The sequence below is a fragment of the Agelaius phoeniceus genome, chromosome 13 (assembly GCF_051311805.1).
Source record: "Agelaius phoeniceus isolate bAgePho1 chromosome 13, bAgePho1.hap1, whole genome shotgun sequence".
NCBI lineage: Eukaryota > Metazoa > Chordata > Aves > Passeriformes > Icteridae > Agelaius > Agelaius phoeniceus.
This window is the reverse complement of record NC_135277.1, coordinates 6,735,567-6,754,030: the sequence shown is the minus strand read 5'-3', so window position 1 is coordinate 6,754,030 and position 18,464 is coordinate 6,735,567. Positions and strand designations below refer to the sequence as shown.

General features: G+C 45.6%; 2 protein-coding genes across 6 annotated transcripts in view; one reads left to right on the top strand and one right to left on the bottom strand.

Moving 5' to 3' along the window:
• The window catches only part of KLHL25 (kelch like family member 25), a 31,680-nt gene extending 30,856 nt beyond the window's left edge, over positions 1–824 (top strand). Inside the window, exon 3 of the mRNA XM_077185738.1 lies at positions 116–824. The gene's annotated coding sequence lies outside the window, so the exon portion shown is untranslated. The remainder of the gene's footprint in view (positions 1–115) is intronic.
• AKAP13 (A-kinase anchoring protein 13) overlaps positions 1–18,464 on the bottom strand; it is a 208,928-nt gene that overhangs the window by 5,758 nt on the left and 184,706 nt on the right. For 4 of the 5 annotated variants that reach the window (XM_077185732.1, XM_077185734.1, XM_077185733.1 and 1 more), the window contains 19 exons: positions 18,102–18,168; positions 16,802–16,937; positions 15,764–15,876; positions 15,061–15,207; positions 14,257–14,507; positions 13,506–13,631; positions 13,283–13,400; positions 12,504–12,752; positions 10,261–10,337; positions 8,741–8,922; positions 8,577–8,659; positions 8,074–8,253; positions 7,179–7,343; positions 6,019–6,087; positions 5,056–5,126; positions 4,506–4,550; positions 3,317–3,367; positions 2,556–3,005; positions 588–900 (listed from right to left, as the gene is read on the bottom strand). In XM_077185732.1, coding sequence (XP_077041847.1) covers positions 588–900; positions 2,556–3,005; positions 3,317–3,367; positions 4,506–4,550; positions 5,056–5,126; positions 6,019–6,087; positions 7,179–7,343; positions 8,074–8,253; positions 8,577–8,659; positions 8,741–8,922; positions 10,261–10,337; positions 12,504–12,752; positions 13,283–13,400; positions 13,506–13,631; positions 14,257–14,507; positions 15,061–15,207; positions 15,764–15,876; positions 16,802–16,937; positions 18,102–18,168 — 2,893 coding nt within the window. The remainder of the gene's footprint in view (positions 1–587; positions 901–2,555; positions 3,006–3,316; positions 3,368–4,505; positions 4,551–5,055; positions 5,127–6,018; positions 6,088–7,178; positions 7,344–8,073; positions 8,254–8,576; positions 8,660–8,740; positions 8,923–10,260; positions 10,338–12,503; positions 12,753–13,282; positions 13,401–13,505; positions 13,632–14,256; positions 14,508–15,060; positions 15,208–15,763; positions 15,877–16,801; positions 16,938–18,101; positions 18,169–18,464) is intronic. The other variant, XM_077185736.1, reaches the window with a different exon arrangement.

The following is an 18,464-nucleotide window of genomic DNA, read 5'->3' as shown; positions in this document are numbered from 1 at the left end:
GATCGAATTTCATGTGGGTCAGAGGTTTGAGGTGCAGCTCTGAGTCCTAAGGGGATGCAAAACTATCAGGCCAAAAAAAAAACAAAACCAAAAACCCTGTATGTTTTTGTTTCAGATCAAGAGACAAAACAGACCAGCTTGAGGGGAGAGGCCAGCAGAAGGCTTGTGGGTATCATTTCCACACTGCCACAGAGCTAACACAGACATCAATGCCTCAAGAGCTGCAAGAGCCAGGAGCATCCCAGCAGCAGCTCCTTCTGAAAGCACTGACACTGAAGCAGGGTATTTTCTCCTTGAAGCAGAGAATCCAGCCCATGGAGGCTGCTCAGGATGGGATGGGAAGGGAAGAAACAATGAGAAGAATGTGTGTCCCTCTGACAACCCCAGGGGCTGCAGAACAGGCAGAAACACCCACGGAAAATCATTTCATGCTGAGAAATCCACTCAGCACAGCTGCTCTTCCCCATCCCTGTGTCACCATCCTCATTTCCAGCCAGATTCTGTGGCTTCCACAAGTTCACTGGCTGCAGGAAAACAGCCAGCTTACCAACCCTGAAAAAACACCTGTGAGCTCCCCTGACACTCACCAGACTGCTGGGAGCGATGTCCCCTGCCCTTTTTCTTCTTTTCCTTCTTCTCCTTTGGTTTGGCTAAACTGAAGAGGCGAGTAGGCATCTGGGTCTGTTCCTCAGCTGCCTTGTTAGTCTGGTTTGTTGTGCTAAGCAAATGGAAAGTGCTTTTCTCTTTGTGTGTCCTTGAAAGACTGTTCCTTTTGGGGGAGACAGACAGTTCTGCATCAAAGTGCCCTTGTTTAGGAAGGGAAGGGTTCTTCTGCATGGAGGATTCGTGAATGCTGCACTGGGAGGAGACTCTGGCAAGTTTCTCATGTAGGTTTGAAACCTAGGAAGGAAAAGGGTCTCATGAAAGAAGCTAGCAGAGAACATGGACAGAAAAGGGGTGTTCCAGACCACTCACAGGGGTGAACATCCAGCCCATTCACCAGGTAAAACAACCTTCCCATCCAGGCAAAGTAAAGAGAGAAAAGCCCTCTCTCTGTTCAAGATGAAAATACGAGGCACGGAAAGAGTAACACTCCACTATCTTTTGCTCCTACATGCACTCTGCTATGTATCAACAAGCCAAGGGCAAATATTCTCTAAGATCTCAATAGCAAGACTCACCCTGCATCATTTGCACACACAGATGGTGGCAGGAGGCCAAGGAGCAGCGTGCCTCTCTGGGAAGGGAACGCCAGCACACGGCACAGCAGCCCCATGTGTCAAAGGAAGCCTTCCCAAGCAAAAGATGAAAGCAAAAGCATTTTTCCTGATTTTTTTTTCCTAACGGCTGTCTCAGGATGTAATTGAGCTTGCACATTCAAAGGGAAGATCAAAACAAGCCCAACAAAGCTTGACTGAACACTCTATTAATAGCTCTGCAATGTCAGTCAGATACCTGCTTTGAGAAGGTGCTTCCTTCTCCTAAATCTCTTAGGCCTTGCAGGCATTTTACCTCTCAGCTTCTCCCACAGCACCCATGGCCCTTGTCTGCAAGTGCTTGGAGCTGGAACAGCTTCACTGGCTGCTAGGAAAACTTCTGGCTTGATCAGGAGCCAGGTGGGAGGGAGCAGGACCTCCTTTGGTGATGAGCTTTTCAGAGCTCACTGCTCAGCTCCACAATTAGGCTGTTCAGGTATCGAAAATCATTCCCATTCTGCAACCCAACATTTATAAACTAACTCTGCTACAGCTCTAAGCAAATTACAGTCAGAATTAGTGACTTACAAACTAACAAATGATCAACAGGCTTAAGGATTAAATTCAGTCCATGTTTTGCCAGTGATGCTGGCTCTCCTCAGCCAGACTGCTGCACAGTTGTAAAGGAATAAACCTCAGCTTGCTGAAAATGCCCAAACCAGGACCTGTGTGTGAGTTTTTCTTTGTGCTTGTGAGCAGTCAGACACCAGAAGCCTCTTCCAGCAGAGCTGGGGACCTTTGCTGACTGAGCCACGACTGGACTGCAGGTGCTTGGTCGTTCAGGACAAGGGCAATGCCATCTCTTTGCTGGATATTGAGAATACTTTTGGGGATGGATGTCAGCATGTGAACTTGCCCTGCAATTATCAGCTTCACAAATGGTTTTTGTGACAGCTGGAGGCTGCAGGTTACCCACAATGCTCAGGCTGTTTCTGTGAAGGACTGACTGCTCCCCAGAGCTCAGCTCCTGGGTGAAGGCCAACATCAGGCAGTGTCAACCCCCTGGGACTGCCTGCCACCTCCTCTCTGCCATCCCTCAACACAGACAGGGAAGTGGGCAGAGCTCACTGGCCAGGCACTTCCAATACACCATGAAGCATCAACAGTGGCAGTGCCTCAGCAGCTCCAGAGGTGCAAAACCAGCAGCACTGCACATCACATGCAAGGGGAAGGGCCAGTTATAAATAGCAGTGCCCAGATGTCTGGCAGCTGTGAGGGGGACGCAGTTCACCCAGGAGCTGGCTGGGAGCTCCCTGCAGGGCTCAGCTTCCCAAGGAGCCTGGCTGTTGGCACCTTTACCTGGTTGTGGTCGGGCTCCTGCCGCATCTGAGCAAATCTCTCCACGTCCTGCTTCAGCTGCACCTTCTCCCTCTCCAGCTGCTTCTGGGCGGCGCGCAGCCTCTCCAGGTCGAGCTGGTAGGCCGCCTTCTTCACCTGCAGCTCCTCCCGCTCCCGCTCCAGCTCCTGCCTCTGCCTCTGCAGCTGCTCCTCGCGCTGCGCCAGCTCGGCCTCGTGCTCCGCCAGCTCCTTCTCACGCACTTCCCACTCCTTCTCCCTCCTCCTCCTCTCCTCCTGGTGCTGCGTCTGCTGCTTCTTCAGGTTGGCCAGCTCCTGGCGCTGCTTCTCCAGGCTGCGCTGCTTCTCCTGCTCCAGCAGCGAGGTGGGCCGGGAGGAGCCTCGGCTCGGAGCCCTCTCGCTCAGAGCCAGCTTCTGGTCCTCGATGTAGGTGTCCTGCTGCAGCACCACGACCTGGCAGAGGGGACAGAGATCACTGCAGCACCCCATCCCATCCCTGAAAACCTCAGGGTGCTGTACTGAAGCCCTTCTGATCCCAGCCCAGCACTGCTGCCCGGTTACCAAAGCGTGCTGGCAAAGCAGCTCCCCCAGCAGCTTCCCAAATTCAGGCCAGCACTGGTTCCCTTAGGCAGCAGCTCATTCCCACAGCCTGCAAGCTGGCTGAGGAGTGTCCAGCCATGCAGGGCTGTGACACAAGGGGCAAAGCACAACAAGCAGCTCAGGCAAAGCAGTGTGTTGGGAGCAGGATGAAGGGCTAAGCCTACCTGCAAAGCAGTGAGCAGCTTATGGAGGCTGGTAATGGTTTGGAGGACCTGCTGCAAGAAAACAGAAGTGTTGCTGTTAGATCTCACTGGGTGTTGGGTACGTGGACAGCACCTTCTCCTGCTCTGTGTCCCACCAGTGGGTCTGACAAGCTGCACAGCCATCCCTCTGCACCCTGCTTTTCCTCACTCTTCCCTTGCAATGACTGCATCAGCCCCCAGTACGCCAACAGATCCCTTGAACATCTCCCAGAAGTGCCTGGCATCACCTTCCTCCCTTCTTTAGCTGTCATTGCAGCAGGGGAAGGAACATCTGCAGAGGCACCTCCTGGCACAGAGCTCATGGGAAGTCCTAGGTTGTCTCTGCAAACCATTTTCCACATCAGCTTGCTCAAGAACAAGCTGAATAATTGAGATGATGCCCAGAAGTTCACTTAAAAATTTCAGGACAAAAAAAAAACCAATCTTTAAATAGATGTGGACTATTGGTACCCTTCTCCCCCAGCCGACCCATACAAGACCCAGTGCCACCAGGCAGAAAAGCTGCACTAGAGCAGGCAACACAAGTGCAGAAGGTGTGTTCTTGGAGGCTTTCTGAAAATACAGAAATGCAAACACCTCATGCATCAATACAGAGCAAGCTACTTTGGAGTTATGCTCTATCCCTAAATTTAGCCTAGCTAAAAATTTCTCTGAATCTCTCATAGCCTACAATTAATTTCAAGAAGAAAAACGAGCACTTCAGTATTTGCAGTAGTGGAGTGATAGCCAGTATTAAGAGAACTGCTTCTCATTTTGTCATTAATGCTAATTGGGAGTTATGAATGTGTATCAAAGGGAGAATAGAAATCTAATTGCCCCAATTCACTGCACCTGCAACATAAAATTAAACTCTCTCTGTCTGCAGATGCACAATAAATACAGCCCTGTGCATCCTGGTGGTAATTAACCCTTGCTGCTTATAATCAGCACACATCATCTTGCTGGCAAGCAGATGACAATCAGTGAATTCTCTGTCTAAACACCCAAGGTTAAGCAAATAAATGACACAGTGGGTTCAGCTTAATATATTTAAAAGTCTAGATGTGCTTCAGCAAATTAAATGTGTTTTCTTCTACATTATCACCTATTGAGACAAATTCTCTAGCCACTTAAATGAAGGGAACAGCTGAGCAATGGAATCAATTCTTACCTCGTTATCCCTTTTCAGCATGAACATCAAATTAGCATTTCCACCCTATGACAAGATCACAAATTTAATATGAGGACAATGAAAAATCATAGCAAATGTCTTCTGAAGCTGAACTAATGACACATCCATTAAACACTCCCCTCCACCTTCCATTTTGGGAGAATTCATGCATGTTTTTAGGCCATTTAGAATCATATAGAATAAAATGTTAATTAGGTATTATTTTGCAGTTATGTGATGGATCGATCCCCAGAAAGAAAAGGTGCAAGGTTGTAGCTGACCTTAGCATTTCAATAACAATGCAAAATTAAGCAAATGCTTTGGCTGACCTGCAGACAGATGGTAGCTAACCTGTGCCATTAAGGAGTACAACTGATTTGCAGTGGTTTTCAAGTCAGTCGTTTTGCGTGCATATTTCACCTTTTATTTTATTTTTAACTTATTAGGAGGTATCTAATTGTCAATAAATTTTCAGATATTTTTTTAAGGCTAGAGCTGTCACTCCTGAAATCTGAACTCAGTGGTGGCAGACACACAAATCAAGCCATACCTTCTTTAAAATGCTGTCTGACTCTGTTCTCCGGAGGTCCTGAGCATCATCACCTTCATCTTTCGCTCCACCTAAAGGAAGAAGCCAGCATTGACATCAGTTATTCAACATTTTAAGGCAGAGATGAACTTGCTAAAGTCTGAGGAATTTAATACAGGAAACTCACGTGTTCCACAAAAGCGGACACAGAGCTCTTGACATTTTAACTAAATGAATTTGAGCCCTAAATATACAGAACACGTCAGCACTACCAGCAAAAGTGGATGTGAATTTAGATTAGGGTTGACTTTGGTTTCAGAGAACGTGCTGATAAATTCAGCTATTAGCTGGTGCTCTGTCTAGCCCCTGCACTGCTGTCTACTACCACAGAATACTTGCTGAGAAGACATGAGGCAGCATAAGAGCAGATGGAGGATGATAACAGAATCATATCAGGGTATATTATTGCAGGTATAGTTTCAATGCCTCTCTTGTGCAAGTTAATTTACATCTGGGTCAGATACTGCTGTGCAACACCCTGTGTAATTCTATGCTAACAATTTATCATTAACCTTAGCTATCAGATACCTGGATCTTCAAAGGGACACTGGGCTTCTCTTTCTAACTTCCCCCTGGATGGCTCATATCAGTGCTCCTGAGCAAGACTGAGCTGACCTGTGGGGACACGAGGGCTCTGACGCTCCCCCTGTGCTGCCTTTCTGCTCAAAAGGAGTCACTGACAGACCTTCCATCCTCTAGCTCTTGCCAGGACTACTGTATCCTGTTGCCAGCTGAGATGCACCCCATGGGGAAAACCCACACCTGCAGCGGCAACTTTCCTTCTGCCACTCTTAAAGACTTGATATAAACCTGAATCTGCAGCAGTGTGAAGGACACCACAGCTGGTGGAAAGGCCCTCTCCTCCCCCCGCCCCCGAGGCTGGCTCTGCTGTTAGAGGCTGACCCTCAAGTCCTCCTAACAGACCTGCTCTCCTGCGCCACGTCCTGGGACCTTCCACCTCTCTGCAGGAGGAAACTCCTCCCTTCTGCTTTGCTGGAGGGGAGAACGAAGGGGAGTCAGGTTATAAGCCTTGCCCGAGGTTTCACAGGTTGTGAACAGAAGAACTGGAGAGAATGCCAGGTTTCATACCTCCTGGGCAGAACAAATAGGCCCTGCATTCTTTTCCCAAAATCTCCCAAGACCCTACAACTACTGAATTAGAATCAGAGGGTATTTCTACAGAAAACTTAGATTTTGGGCAACAGCCCGAGGTTGTCCCATTCATCATTGCAACAGAGAGAGGCACAGCCCTCAACAAACCCCTTCAGTGTGAGTATTTTGTCATCATGATGACAAGGCCTTTGGGGCTCTCCAGGAGAGCTGGGAAAGCCTCTACATAGTTCTCATGTCTGACTGTCTGGAGCTAACACTGCTCCTTTAATGCAGGAGGTCAGACGAGGTCCAACGATGCCAGTGCTGAGACAGACACTAGCACAGCAAAACTGGTTGTATTGGGAGTGTGAGTAAGACCACAGAGAAAGGAATTTGAGGACAGGGAAGTTTCTGATGACTAGAGCAAAGAAAGAGGGCATTGGGAAGCAGCCAAGTATGCAGCTGAAATAAGTAGTCACGCATTTCTTTGGGAGAGACTTAATTGGAGGAATAATACATGCAGACGTAGGTGGAACATAAATGCACAGAGAGCAGAGACAGGGGAGAAGGTGTTTGATTCAGCAATATGCACATCCATTTGTAAATGCAACAGCATCGGGTTCCTGCTGAGAAGAAAAGTGAAGAACAAAGAACAGACCTGTAGATATTACAATAATAACATGAAGAAACTAATTTATTGAGAAGCCAAATGCTTTCATGTGGCACATAAGTAAAATAGCAAGTATTACTTAGAGAGAGCACAGAGAGGAGTGAAGAGTTCAGGTGTTTAACTCTTGTATAGCCACAGGTTCTCAGCTATCATCAATCCACCTGTACATAAGCTTTTTTTCCTAATCTGTGATTTAATCTGTCACCTATTGTTGGAGAGGAGTTGTGAAACCCAAACCACCAGCTGAAGTCCTTCTGAAGCAAGAGGATACGATGACGTGTGTTATTAACAAATTCTGATGAGCACACACAGAACTACTCACCCTTGGAGGCGTTCATCTGATGACTGTCAAATCCTCCAAAAGTTTCTGCCCTTCTAGGGAGTGAGATGGGGCCAACTCCTCCCTCCTGATCCATGGCAGTGCTGCTGACCTGCTGTCCAAGGGCAGTGCCCAGGCTCCTGTTCACCAGGTGTTGCAGCAGTTCAACTGATAAAAAGCAGCAAAGTCTTTGTTAAAGCCCACCTCAGGTTTCTGAGCTATTTTCATCCCCGCCTGAGCTCAGGTCAGAAATTATTTGGTGTACAAAGAATCTAGGTTTCTGTGACAATGACGTGAACAGTACACACTACCCCTGCAAAAACTCACTCTGTCTGACCACTAACTCCAACTCTTGGAGCTCTGCAAAAAACTTACACCTCCCTCTCTTCCTTCAGGCAACCTCAGTGTTCTCTGACAACAGCACTTAATAATTTTAGCCTCTCCAAAGATCATACTGGAAAGTAGCCTGAGTTTCCACCTACCCTTGCCTTTGTCAACAGAACTGTTTGTCTCTTGCAGGCACCACAAGATCCTGCTGGAACCCGAACCCCACCCTCACATCTTGCTGAGACTGAAGAACAGCAAAAGCCTGGATGGTCCAAATTTCAGCCAAGGATAAATCCCATGCTGTTCCTGACCCCAAAGAAGGTTCAATGCATGGTTTTCTTTGTGCTGACTTTCCTGCCTTCTTTCAACACCCCCACAATACCTGCTTCCTTTCCTGATCCTCATGATCTGTTCCTGAGACAATACCAGGAGGAACAGTTTCTCCTTATCTTGTTATTCTGACAAAGAGAAGATGTCCCCTGCAAAACTGGTGCTTGAGAAATGATGCCTTCACTGATAGTAACCAATTATAGTTGGTTACTATAATTTACATGTCACATGACTGGCTCACCTTCATTTATTGCTGATTTCATGATTTCCTCTCCTTTTGGAGCCTCTTCTGTGTTGGCTCTGAAGAGCAGCCTGGAGCCTGACGTCTCCTCCTGCACAGAACTGTCTGCCATGTCCTGGAAGATCTTCGTCTTCTCCTCCAGCAAGAGCAGGATCTGTTTATCCTTCTGCTGAAGTTGTTCTGTGGGGGTGAACAGAAAACAGGAATGAAGACAAAATAAAAGCTTTGGCAAGGAAACCTGAGCTATTCCTGAGATATTGGCCCCATCTAGTGGAGCATGACAAAATGTGCTGGGCTTGGCAGCACGACAGTGCCCTGGGCAATCTGGCACAGCAGGCTCGGAAAATAAATAATGCAAGGAAGGCAATCTGCAAACCAGGACTGCAGTTATTTGCTGGATGCAGGACTGAAAAAAGTCACACTTCGACCACAAAACCCAATCCAAAAAACTCCCATACACTTTTCTACAGGGGCTCCCCAGCTCTGTTCCAGGCAGATTTTACCTTTCAGCCCTCTCACTTTCGCATCGGACAACTTCTTTTCAACCTCAGACTCACAAGGGACTCCTTCATCTTCATCTCTATCCCTGGACAGGAGACACAGCTCAATTACTACAGGAACACACCCAGTGCACCCCCTGCCCCACAAGAAGAGCTGAGTGCCTTACATGGTGTGCATTGTGTCCTGAATGATCTGTATCCAGCCATTGCGCTCTTCTTTGGAGCTGGCATGGACTTCCACCATCTCGGGATCCTTTCCAACCATGCTGATCAGGAACAAACCCTTCTCTTCATGGGCCACTTCTCGTACAATCAACTTCTTCAGAGAGATCACAGTGGATTTCTGGTCCTTCAGATGGAAAGAAATGGGTGAGGAGGGGGACCAGAGCTTGCTCCCAGATTCAAACTAGCATTGAAAAGGTCTCAATAAACCATAGTGCTACATCTCTCAGGTTTGTAAACATTTTCTGAACATATTGGTAATTTAAAAAAACAAAATCATTTAAATGGGGTCAAACAAAAGGGATGGGTTTGCTTTCCTCCAACAGTTATGTAGGAAAAGCAATTTTACCTCACTCCATTTCAAGAAAGAATTAATTTTAAATTGAATTTGTGGTTTTGTAAACTGTACCATATTTTGCTCTGATCTCATTTTCTACTGACCACACTCTTCCTGTCATTAATATCACAGCTCCTTACACTTGGTGCAACTTGCTAACCTGCTTACACACACTGTCTTCATCATCTCTCTCCAGGATAAAGCCTTGTTTCCAAATCCCACAAAACCTCTGCTGTTCTCAGACACTCACAGCTGTCTGCTGTGTCAGAACCTGTGTGTGAGGTGATGTTCACCGTGTGCTAGGTGTCTCTGTGTCATCAGTCTGCTAGGGTACAGTGTCCCCAGGCTGCTGTGTCACCTGCACAGGAGCCAGCCCCTTTGTGCATTGTACCACATGCTGCAGCTGGGGTGATCTGGTTCACTGGCAGTGCCTGTATGCAAATCAGCTTCCCCTGTGCAGGGCACTGAGCCCGTGCAGAGGGTTGGTGGAACTGGAATAACAAATTATCAGCTTTCAAAATGCTCAGAGTGGAAAGGTCACAAGGTTTATCCAGTCTAGACCATGCCTGGAAGGTACAGCCCAGCAGACTCCATCAGGCACCAGGTTTTCTTTATCAGGTCAATGTGCCCAGCCCTTTTTGGGGGCTTGCCCTCAAGCCTAATGTTTTTGCTCCTGCACATTACAAATGTATTTCTCTGACATTTATTTTCAAGCTGTTCTGTTGAATTTACTGCCCTGGCATTTCACCTCACTGCCCCCTGCAGCAGCTCACAGTGCATTTGGACATTTCCTTCAGCTGAGGTTCATTTTTGCCAAGTTTGCATCCCCTCACCCCCTCCCAGCCCAGTCACTGCTCCAGTGTGCACAAACTGCAAAGCACAAGTGTTTCCAGTGACAGTCAGGTTTTCAAGGCCAATTATCAGCTGTGCCAAGGCACTGCAGGAAGGGGAGGTGGGGCATGAAGACATGTTTTCCCATCAAAAAGAATGGAGTCTGCTCAGCAAACAAAAATGTTCTGAGCAAGAAAATTAAGTTGTTTAGCAGGCAACTGCTGGCTTTGCTGCACAATACAACATCAGGGGTCTCTCACATAGGAAAGTAAGGAGGAAAAAAGGTTGAACCCTTACCAGTGAGGCAAAGACATATTTCTGGTCCTTCTCCTGAAGGAATACGAGCATGTCAGAGAGGAGAACAGCCTGGACTTCTGCAAAAGAAGAAGCACACCACTGCAGTATAACCACACAACTCACCCCAGATTTCTTGCAATAACACCAGTGCTGGGGAGCAGCAGGGCTGGTTTTGCAAATCCTGAAAGCAAGATCAACCTCCCAGCTGGCAGGAGGAGCAAGGGCAGTTCCTGGAGATGCCAGATCAGGGTAGCTCTGAACCAGCTTTGCATGAAGCAGGACACATCAGCACCTGGGCATCCTGCAGAATTTGCTCTCACCCAGGGGAGCAGGGGTGCTCCTCTCCAGCCACATGCTCACTACCAGTTAAGACATGGGCATAACAGTGAAAGCCAGAAACATTTATTCAATAGAAGCTCTGTTTTCTCAAACAATCAATATTTCAGCCCTCAAGCAAAATATCTGCACAGGAAGTTTTGGATTTTATGGTTCTCTTGATGAGTGGTTTGCAGGGTGTAAATTATCGTGCAATAACAACATTTGTCAGCTGCAGTTTCTTTCCCAGGAAATACTGACTTCAGGAGCCACCAGTAATTCTGCTCTCAGACAAACACAACTCTGAGGGGAGCCTGCATGAGACACAGGACCTGGCTTTCTTTCACGGGAGAAGGAAACACAGCCTCAAGCCAACAGAGGATTTTAAATCAGCCTTTTCCCAGAGTACACGTAGAGCCTTCCAAGTCTCCTAATAACATATCATAAAGCTGCACAGCAACTACCAAGTGTAATGCCCCACCCAGACCCCTCAGTACAAAGAGGTTTTGTGTAATGTACTTGGGAAATCTTGTGACAGAAAGGAAGCAAACCAGAAACTTAAATCATCCCATGGGTAAATCCTTCCAGTCTGTTTTGGGAAGACAGAATCCATTCCAGATAAAAGAACCACTAAACTTTAAGCAAAGCTGCAAAATGAAATCCAGGCTCTGGGAGGTTTGCAGAAGGCGGCATTTGACTGCCTTTTTCTCTGTTCCATGCACTTTGCAAGAGTGGAAATGCTAAAACCCTTAAACAAAAGTTCCTCCTATAATTTTTGGTGCTCCATTTCAAATACCACAAAATAACCTGAATATATGAACAATCTACTCTCTCCCTGGGTCTGCAGCCTGCCTGCAGGACCTACCTTCCCTGGGAGTCTGCACTACAGACATGTTTGTGCATTTCTATGACTAAGAAATGCAAATGGAGCCTGTGCTTATCACGATTTCACAACAGCAGCAGAACTTGCTTCATCCACCATCTGAAGGCAGCAGCAGTCTTGGGTGCCTAGAAATCATCTGTAAACTTCCTGCTTCCAAAACCTCAAAATAAATCATACCCCATACGGAATTCCACGTTATCACCACCTCCCTGCACAGCACGGCATCAGGCTCCCAGGCCCCATTCATGCCCACAGACCATAATTTAATCAGCTAATGCTGCAGGGAGGAAGGGAAGCCCAGCCTTCCTGCCAAGCCTGAGGCACAGCCCTGTCTGCTCTTACTGCTACCGTGGTCCCAGCTGAAAGTTTCCCTGGGAGATTTAGCTTTTAGCTCACTAGAGAACTTCAGTGCACAGCACCTTTAAAAAACTACTTCCACCTGATAACAAACAAAAAGCAAGTCAAGAAAACACTGACCCAACAAGAGGGAGCTGCAGGGACACCAGAGCCTCTCCTGAACAGTTTGTGTAAATAGCTTACAAGGTTCAAGAGCAACAAATACCTGGGACTCCTCCCTAGATCCCAGTGAAACTGGGATGGTACTGCTGCAGATGTGCCACAGCCCTTGGAGGGAAGGAAAGGCCTGGAAAGCTGAGGCTGGGTTCTACATTTAGCCAGCAAAACTCCTGGAACCGTGGCACAGGCATGGAGATCTGACTCCATGCTCTGGGCAACTGCAGCCCCATCGTGTCCTCCTGGCCCAGAGCATCCCTCAGCAAGTCAGTGACACACTGAGTTGTCACTGCCACACGAGCCCTCAGCAGACATGCAATCACCAGGAGGAAAAGCAGCTCTCTATCACCTCAGAACCCACACAAGTAATTGGAAATGCAGTGGGGAGTGGGGGTACAGCAGGGGAAAGCTGGTGTCACAATCTATCAAAGGAAAAGAATACATCAAGGGGGAGGCACTGATCTGAGCACTAATCCTACACCCAGACAGGGTGAGCTGCATCCTTCCTCAGCAAAAGGCAGGAGAGCCTCACCTTTTAATCGGCCAGCTGAGTTTTTTAGTGAAACGGGCCCATCTCGGATGAGTTTCCGATGCGTCAAGTCCTCTCTTGCAAACATCTGGCCACTCTTCATCCTCATGATGGACTTGCTGTCTGTCCGGTTGTAAATCTCCCCAAGACGCATTTTCTTTTCATACTTGCTGACTTTGCTGTTGACTGCAGCAATCACATCTTTAACAAGGTTTAATGACTGAGTCAAGTCTTCATGCTCCACTTCATTTTCTTTCAAAAAGAAACAGAAACATCTCGATTTGACTTTGTGCAATCTAACTTCCCACTTTTACTTCCTTCCTTCCTCTTCTCCCAAGTTCCCACATTATAACTTTTTAATACTTAAATGAGACATTTTTATGAGACATTTTTCCGCCTTAAAGAGAGCTTCACAAAACCCTTTACATATACATGGTTGAGACTGGAGAATATTCCAATACACTTTGCATATAAGACAGTAGAGATGAAATGCACAAATTAACTACATATTTTAGCCAATACCAAAAAAAAACCAAGCTAGGAGACTTTGGAGTCTAGGCATGTTGCTCCATAATTAGCTACAGACAGACTTCTAACAACTAAATCAAGGTACCTAAACAACTAATCCTAAGTGGAAGTACTGAATTCAGTTATCTCTTTGCAGTGATGTGAGACAACAATGACTGGATTAGCTGGTAAAAAAATCTGCTTCAGTTGTAAAGGATCAAAACTTCACACTGGACAAACAAATATGAGCTTAGAATAGAGGAGCTGGTCCCTACCTTTGGTGTACTGCAGTATCCTTTGCAAAAGGACTGGGTACTTTGTAATTCTCTGTGTTACCAACAAGATACATTCAGGAATCCCAAGACGCCTCACCAGGGAGCTGCTCATTTTTTTCTAAGGAACAAAGAAGAAAATTTCAGTTCTGCAGCAAAACGCTCCCCCAGAGTGCAGAAAGGACACATCTTTTCCATTGGGTACATCTGTCCTTCCAGGTCCTACCTTGATAAATGCCTGAAAGCGCTTTTCCTTTGTGTAAAGATCTTTGAAGTAATTGACGGCCTCGTTGTGGTGCCCGCAGAATTTGCCGTACGTTTTCTTCATTCGCTCAGCGTTCTCCCCAGAGAACTGCAAAAAAAGGGACACACAGCTCCAGCCTGCACTCAGCTCCTGGGCTGACATCCCAGCAGTGCCTGCCAGGCTCTCAGAAGAACTTGATGAAATTAAATTAGTCCAAAGCATGCTCGACCATGCAAGCAGATCTCTAGAGAGTAAAGAGCTGCACTGGGGACTTCACTGAGCTCACACCCACAGCAAAATTTGCAACTCCACTACCATGGCTTAAAAGCCAACAACAAAAAGAGTCAAAACAAGACAAAAAGAAGATAGAAACCATGGATAAAGAAAAGTAAAATGATCCACTCTGAGTTAAACACCAGGTCAGTAATGCAGCCAAGAAACATACTGGGCATATTTAGCTGTGAGCTCCTGTCTACACTCTAGTCTGTGGTCAAACTGTTTTGTGCCTGTCAGTGAACGCTTCTCTTTCCCACAAAATGAACAAATTAATTTTCAACAGTGGACCTTCCTCTCAAAGAGCATAAAGTGCTTCAAAAAGCAGAGACAAAGATTTTTATGTGTGAAGAGTAAAGGTGCCACCAGCTATGCTTATCTGACAGGCACAAACAGGAGGGAAGGAAAAGCATCTGGCTTCCAGCCGTGCTCTCAGAACTGCAAATTTTCCAGCACTTACTTGATTCACTAGGATGTCACCTATCCTCCTGATAACAAAGTTCTTTTCACTTTTGTCTGCCAGTGACTCCTTCTTCCTTTCCAGAATCCGCTGGAAAAACTGACTGTGGATGTGCAGCAAGTTTTCCAGGCAGGGAAAGAGCTTGTCCACGGCTTGCTGATCGTATTGCAGTTCCTTCAACATGCCTGCACTGTACACATCGTTCATGATCTTCAGGGTGCGGACGTGGTGCATTTCTGTCTGCATCAGTTCTGCATGGGATGAGGACAAGAGTTCATGGGTTAGAGCACAAGGAAAAGCTGCCATTAGAAAGCTTTGCCATAACTGGGCTCCTCTAAGTGGTTTCAAAAAAATTTCATGTCAGGAATTGTAACATCAGTCAAGAGTTTCATGTGTGAGAGAAACAGGGGGGAAGAGGCATCCCAGCAGAGAGCTTTGGATGTTGCTGCTGGGGTCTCAACCTTCAGCCCTGGTATCTTCTCCTTCCTAACACCTCACTGCCAGCCTCCACACATCCATCCCCCTTTTGCCATACAGGATGGCTCCTGAATCCCTCAGGAAAAGACTTCGTAGTTAGCTGCTTGTGGTGGAACCCAGCTTGAAAGTCATCAGCAGACAAATGAGGAGAGGCAATTCCTGGGGGTTTTGATGGCTTCTGGATATGTGAAATGCAGAAAGACAGCTTTCACAGAATACATTACATTTCTAGGAACTTCAAGAATTAAAGTTTGGCTTTTGAGGAAACCAAATCAATGTTCCTATCAAGGAGCTGTTTACAGTGAGTGAAAAGTGAAGATGTCTCACCGTAAATCACATCTTGCCGCTTGACAACATCTTTGTATTGCTGCTGTAGGAACTTGCTGTCCACTACTTGGCTCCAGGACTCTGCCTCCAACTGCTTGGAATCTAATTCCAGGTCTCCCATGAGCTGTCCTTCATTCATGTCTGCACCTTCACAAAGCAATAAAAGTGCCATTAAGATGTGGGTAATTTGTCCCATTTGAAATTCCTGTCTAATTGTTCAGGTTTAGGCTTTGTCAGTCACACCACAGACATCACACACATTCTCCTTTACTGACACAAATGATCACATACCACATAAAGAGTAGTTATGAAAAACATTTTAAAAGTTATTTCCTAGTTTCCTGTTCACTGTTTTCACATGGACCAAATTCTAGCTCAGATAATGTATTCCTAATCTGCCATGAAACGACATTGCAGTTAAATAAAAAACCACAACAGAAGAGGAAATGTTTGTCCCTAAGCTAAATTCCAAGTAACTCAACTGTAACTGAAACCTTCTAAATGTTTTTCCATAATTCAATGAGCTAAAGAAATTACTATGTGGGGCTTTGTTTTAGTTTATCATACTAATATTCTGAGATTAAAATAAATGCACTTTAATTGTCCATTATAAAAGAAGACAATTGCTGAAAATGGATTTTCTATTTCTGGAAAGCAGCACTGAGACCTTCCTTCTCCTATAAATGCCATGGAGATCTCTTACCTTCATCAACCAGCGACTCCATGGATTCATTAACCCGGCTGATTTTATGTAAAGAGTCTGTTGACTGCGACAGGAATTTCCAAGTGTGTATTAAGCTGTCATCATTCCCAACTCTGCAGAAAAACAGAACACACAATATTGTTTATGACAAAAACCCAGCCAAATGTACTTTCAGATAAGCAGAATAAATGCATTTAAAATATGAATTGAAAAACAAAGCCAGCACTGCACGGTTATGTACAGAAATGTGCTTTTATGTGTTGTTTACTAACTACCCACTGGAGCTTGAGAAGCTCTAAGTGCTACAGTTGTGAGTGACGGTACTTTCCATAAAGAACCACTCCTGAGCTTTCATAGCTTGGACAACTCCATTCCAGTCACGTCCCATCCTCATTGCCCTTGGAGCAAACAGTGCAAAAAAACACCACACTAAAGGCTCTACAAGAATCCTTATCACTAGCCCTGGGTAAGATCAGAAAAAGGACTGAAGTTCCCAATGAATAGCCAGGACATCCAAATTGCCCAGAATAAGCCAGTCCCTGCCTCACATGTAGAACTGCTCAATATGCAAATACGGTAGGAACCATAAATTAGATTTTCTTCTATGTTTTTTTGTAATGAATTATGTATAATGCAGTCTAAAAACAGGAAGACTGCAGCTCTGTGCCTTCACCCTCTTGTTATGGACACAAAAGTTAGTATTACACCTGACCTGCAAATGTCAGAGCACCTGGCCCAAGGCAAGGAGAATTTCTTCCTAGGAGCCCAGAGCATCCCTGGGAAGTGGCCTTGAATCTACCAGGCCAACTCAGCTGTGCCTCTGAACTCCTGCCATGACTAAACTAACTCACATGAGACTGTGCAGAGGATAACTGATGGTATCATATAGAACATGACTATTTCTCTGTTTGTGATCCCCTTTGTACCTTTAACGCGAGTCACAGCACGTGAACTTATTTTCAGTGAGATCGCATTTCTTCATGTCAGCGGTGTCAGATAACACACACACAGAGTCAGGTGTGCAGGGAGGAGCCTTACCCTGCAATGTTCTGTATGGAGACACTTTTGGAGAGTGCAGAGGGCTGCTGTGATCTCCTGTTGCCGAAGCTGGAGGTGACGGTGCTCTCGTCGGGCGCGAGGATCGCGGAGCGCGGCCGCTCCTTGGGCTGCGAGCCTGCAACAGAAGGGTGGGACAACAGTCAGCCCATGCAAACACCTGAACCACTGCTCACTGGCATGGGGACCATTTAAAAGGACCCAGACTCTGAAATTCACTGCCTTTTCTTTCTAGAATCACCCCCAGGGGGTGTCAGCAGTTAGGAACAGCCATAGGAAGGGAAGATTATTGACACCTGAGCAGAACTCACTGCACTGTGCTTGAATTACCCAGGTGGGATCTGCAACTCCAGAAACACACATGGGGAACTGAATTTAACTGTTCTGATAATTAATCACATGTCACAATCCACCATGTTGCTTTTTTATTTCCCTGGGCCCATAGTCATATAAATCTTGCTGTTTCTGGTCAAACTCTTTGAGATAGGTTTCTCTTATCAATAGGTACCACAGAGAAATGATAATCCTGATTTCATTATACAATCACATACCCTTAGGTAATCTGTTCATATTAATTCCAGATTTCTCCTTCTTCAGATGCATTTCTGCTATCTGGAGCAACATCTCTGAACTTCATAATAAATACCACAGTGATTACAACTGTATTATATAGTGTGATTCCATATAAGCTATCATTTATTTTATCAAAGCTTATCACTTAAGCTTATCAAATCATGGCCCTACAAAACCAGTCTGGGCTGTTTCACACCTATTCTTCATCCTTGGTGACACTGGGTCACTCTGAAGTGCAGTGTTTATCTCAGCAAAGTCAGGAACAGTTTGTCAGTATTCCTCCTACTCAAAATTAAACTTTCTATTTTGCCTATCTCAAAGCTCAAGACTATTTAAACAAAACATAATTGTGTTTTAAATCCTCTCCACGTAATAGTCATAGTTCCCATGTCAGACACCCATGGACATAGGCTGCACCTTCCAAATTTTGTGGCCTTAACAGGTATAGGCATTCTGCAAGCTATGACAAGTGATTTTTCTAAATCTGAGATGATTTTACGTTTCCTTAAACTTTCCACAGACACTGCAGAAGGGGATGAACTCTGTACAACTTCTGAAGTCTCAAATATTGCTTAGCATGCACAGAAGATGCTCTCATCCCTGCTTTGTTAAAACCTTACTTTTCATAATATCAAGTATCAGTTGTCAGAACATTTAAGAACTGCAGACACAGACCACTCCCAAAGCAGAGGGAAAGAAATTGTCTTACTTTTGTTTCTCATGGTTACTGTAGGTAATGAAGAGGTATCGTGTGCCTGCAGCATCCCTCTCTGTGGCTGAAAGAAAAATGAAATTCACTTTAATTTCTTCATCCCTTCTCCCAGAAGGTTGTGACATATAACTAAAACAAAAAAAAGCTAATTTTTTTCCTGAAGCCTCTCAGTGTATGTGTATTTTAAAATATATTTGTATTTTCTCTGAATGAAGTGGGCAAAATAACAGATGGAGAAATGTGCAGCACATATGAAAATGTGAAAGTGATGACAATACTGAAGTGAACTGAAATCATAATTGCACAAATATTACTTAGCTTGGAGAAGCAGGTTCCTTGCATTTGGGGCAAGCAATGAAA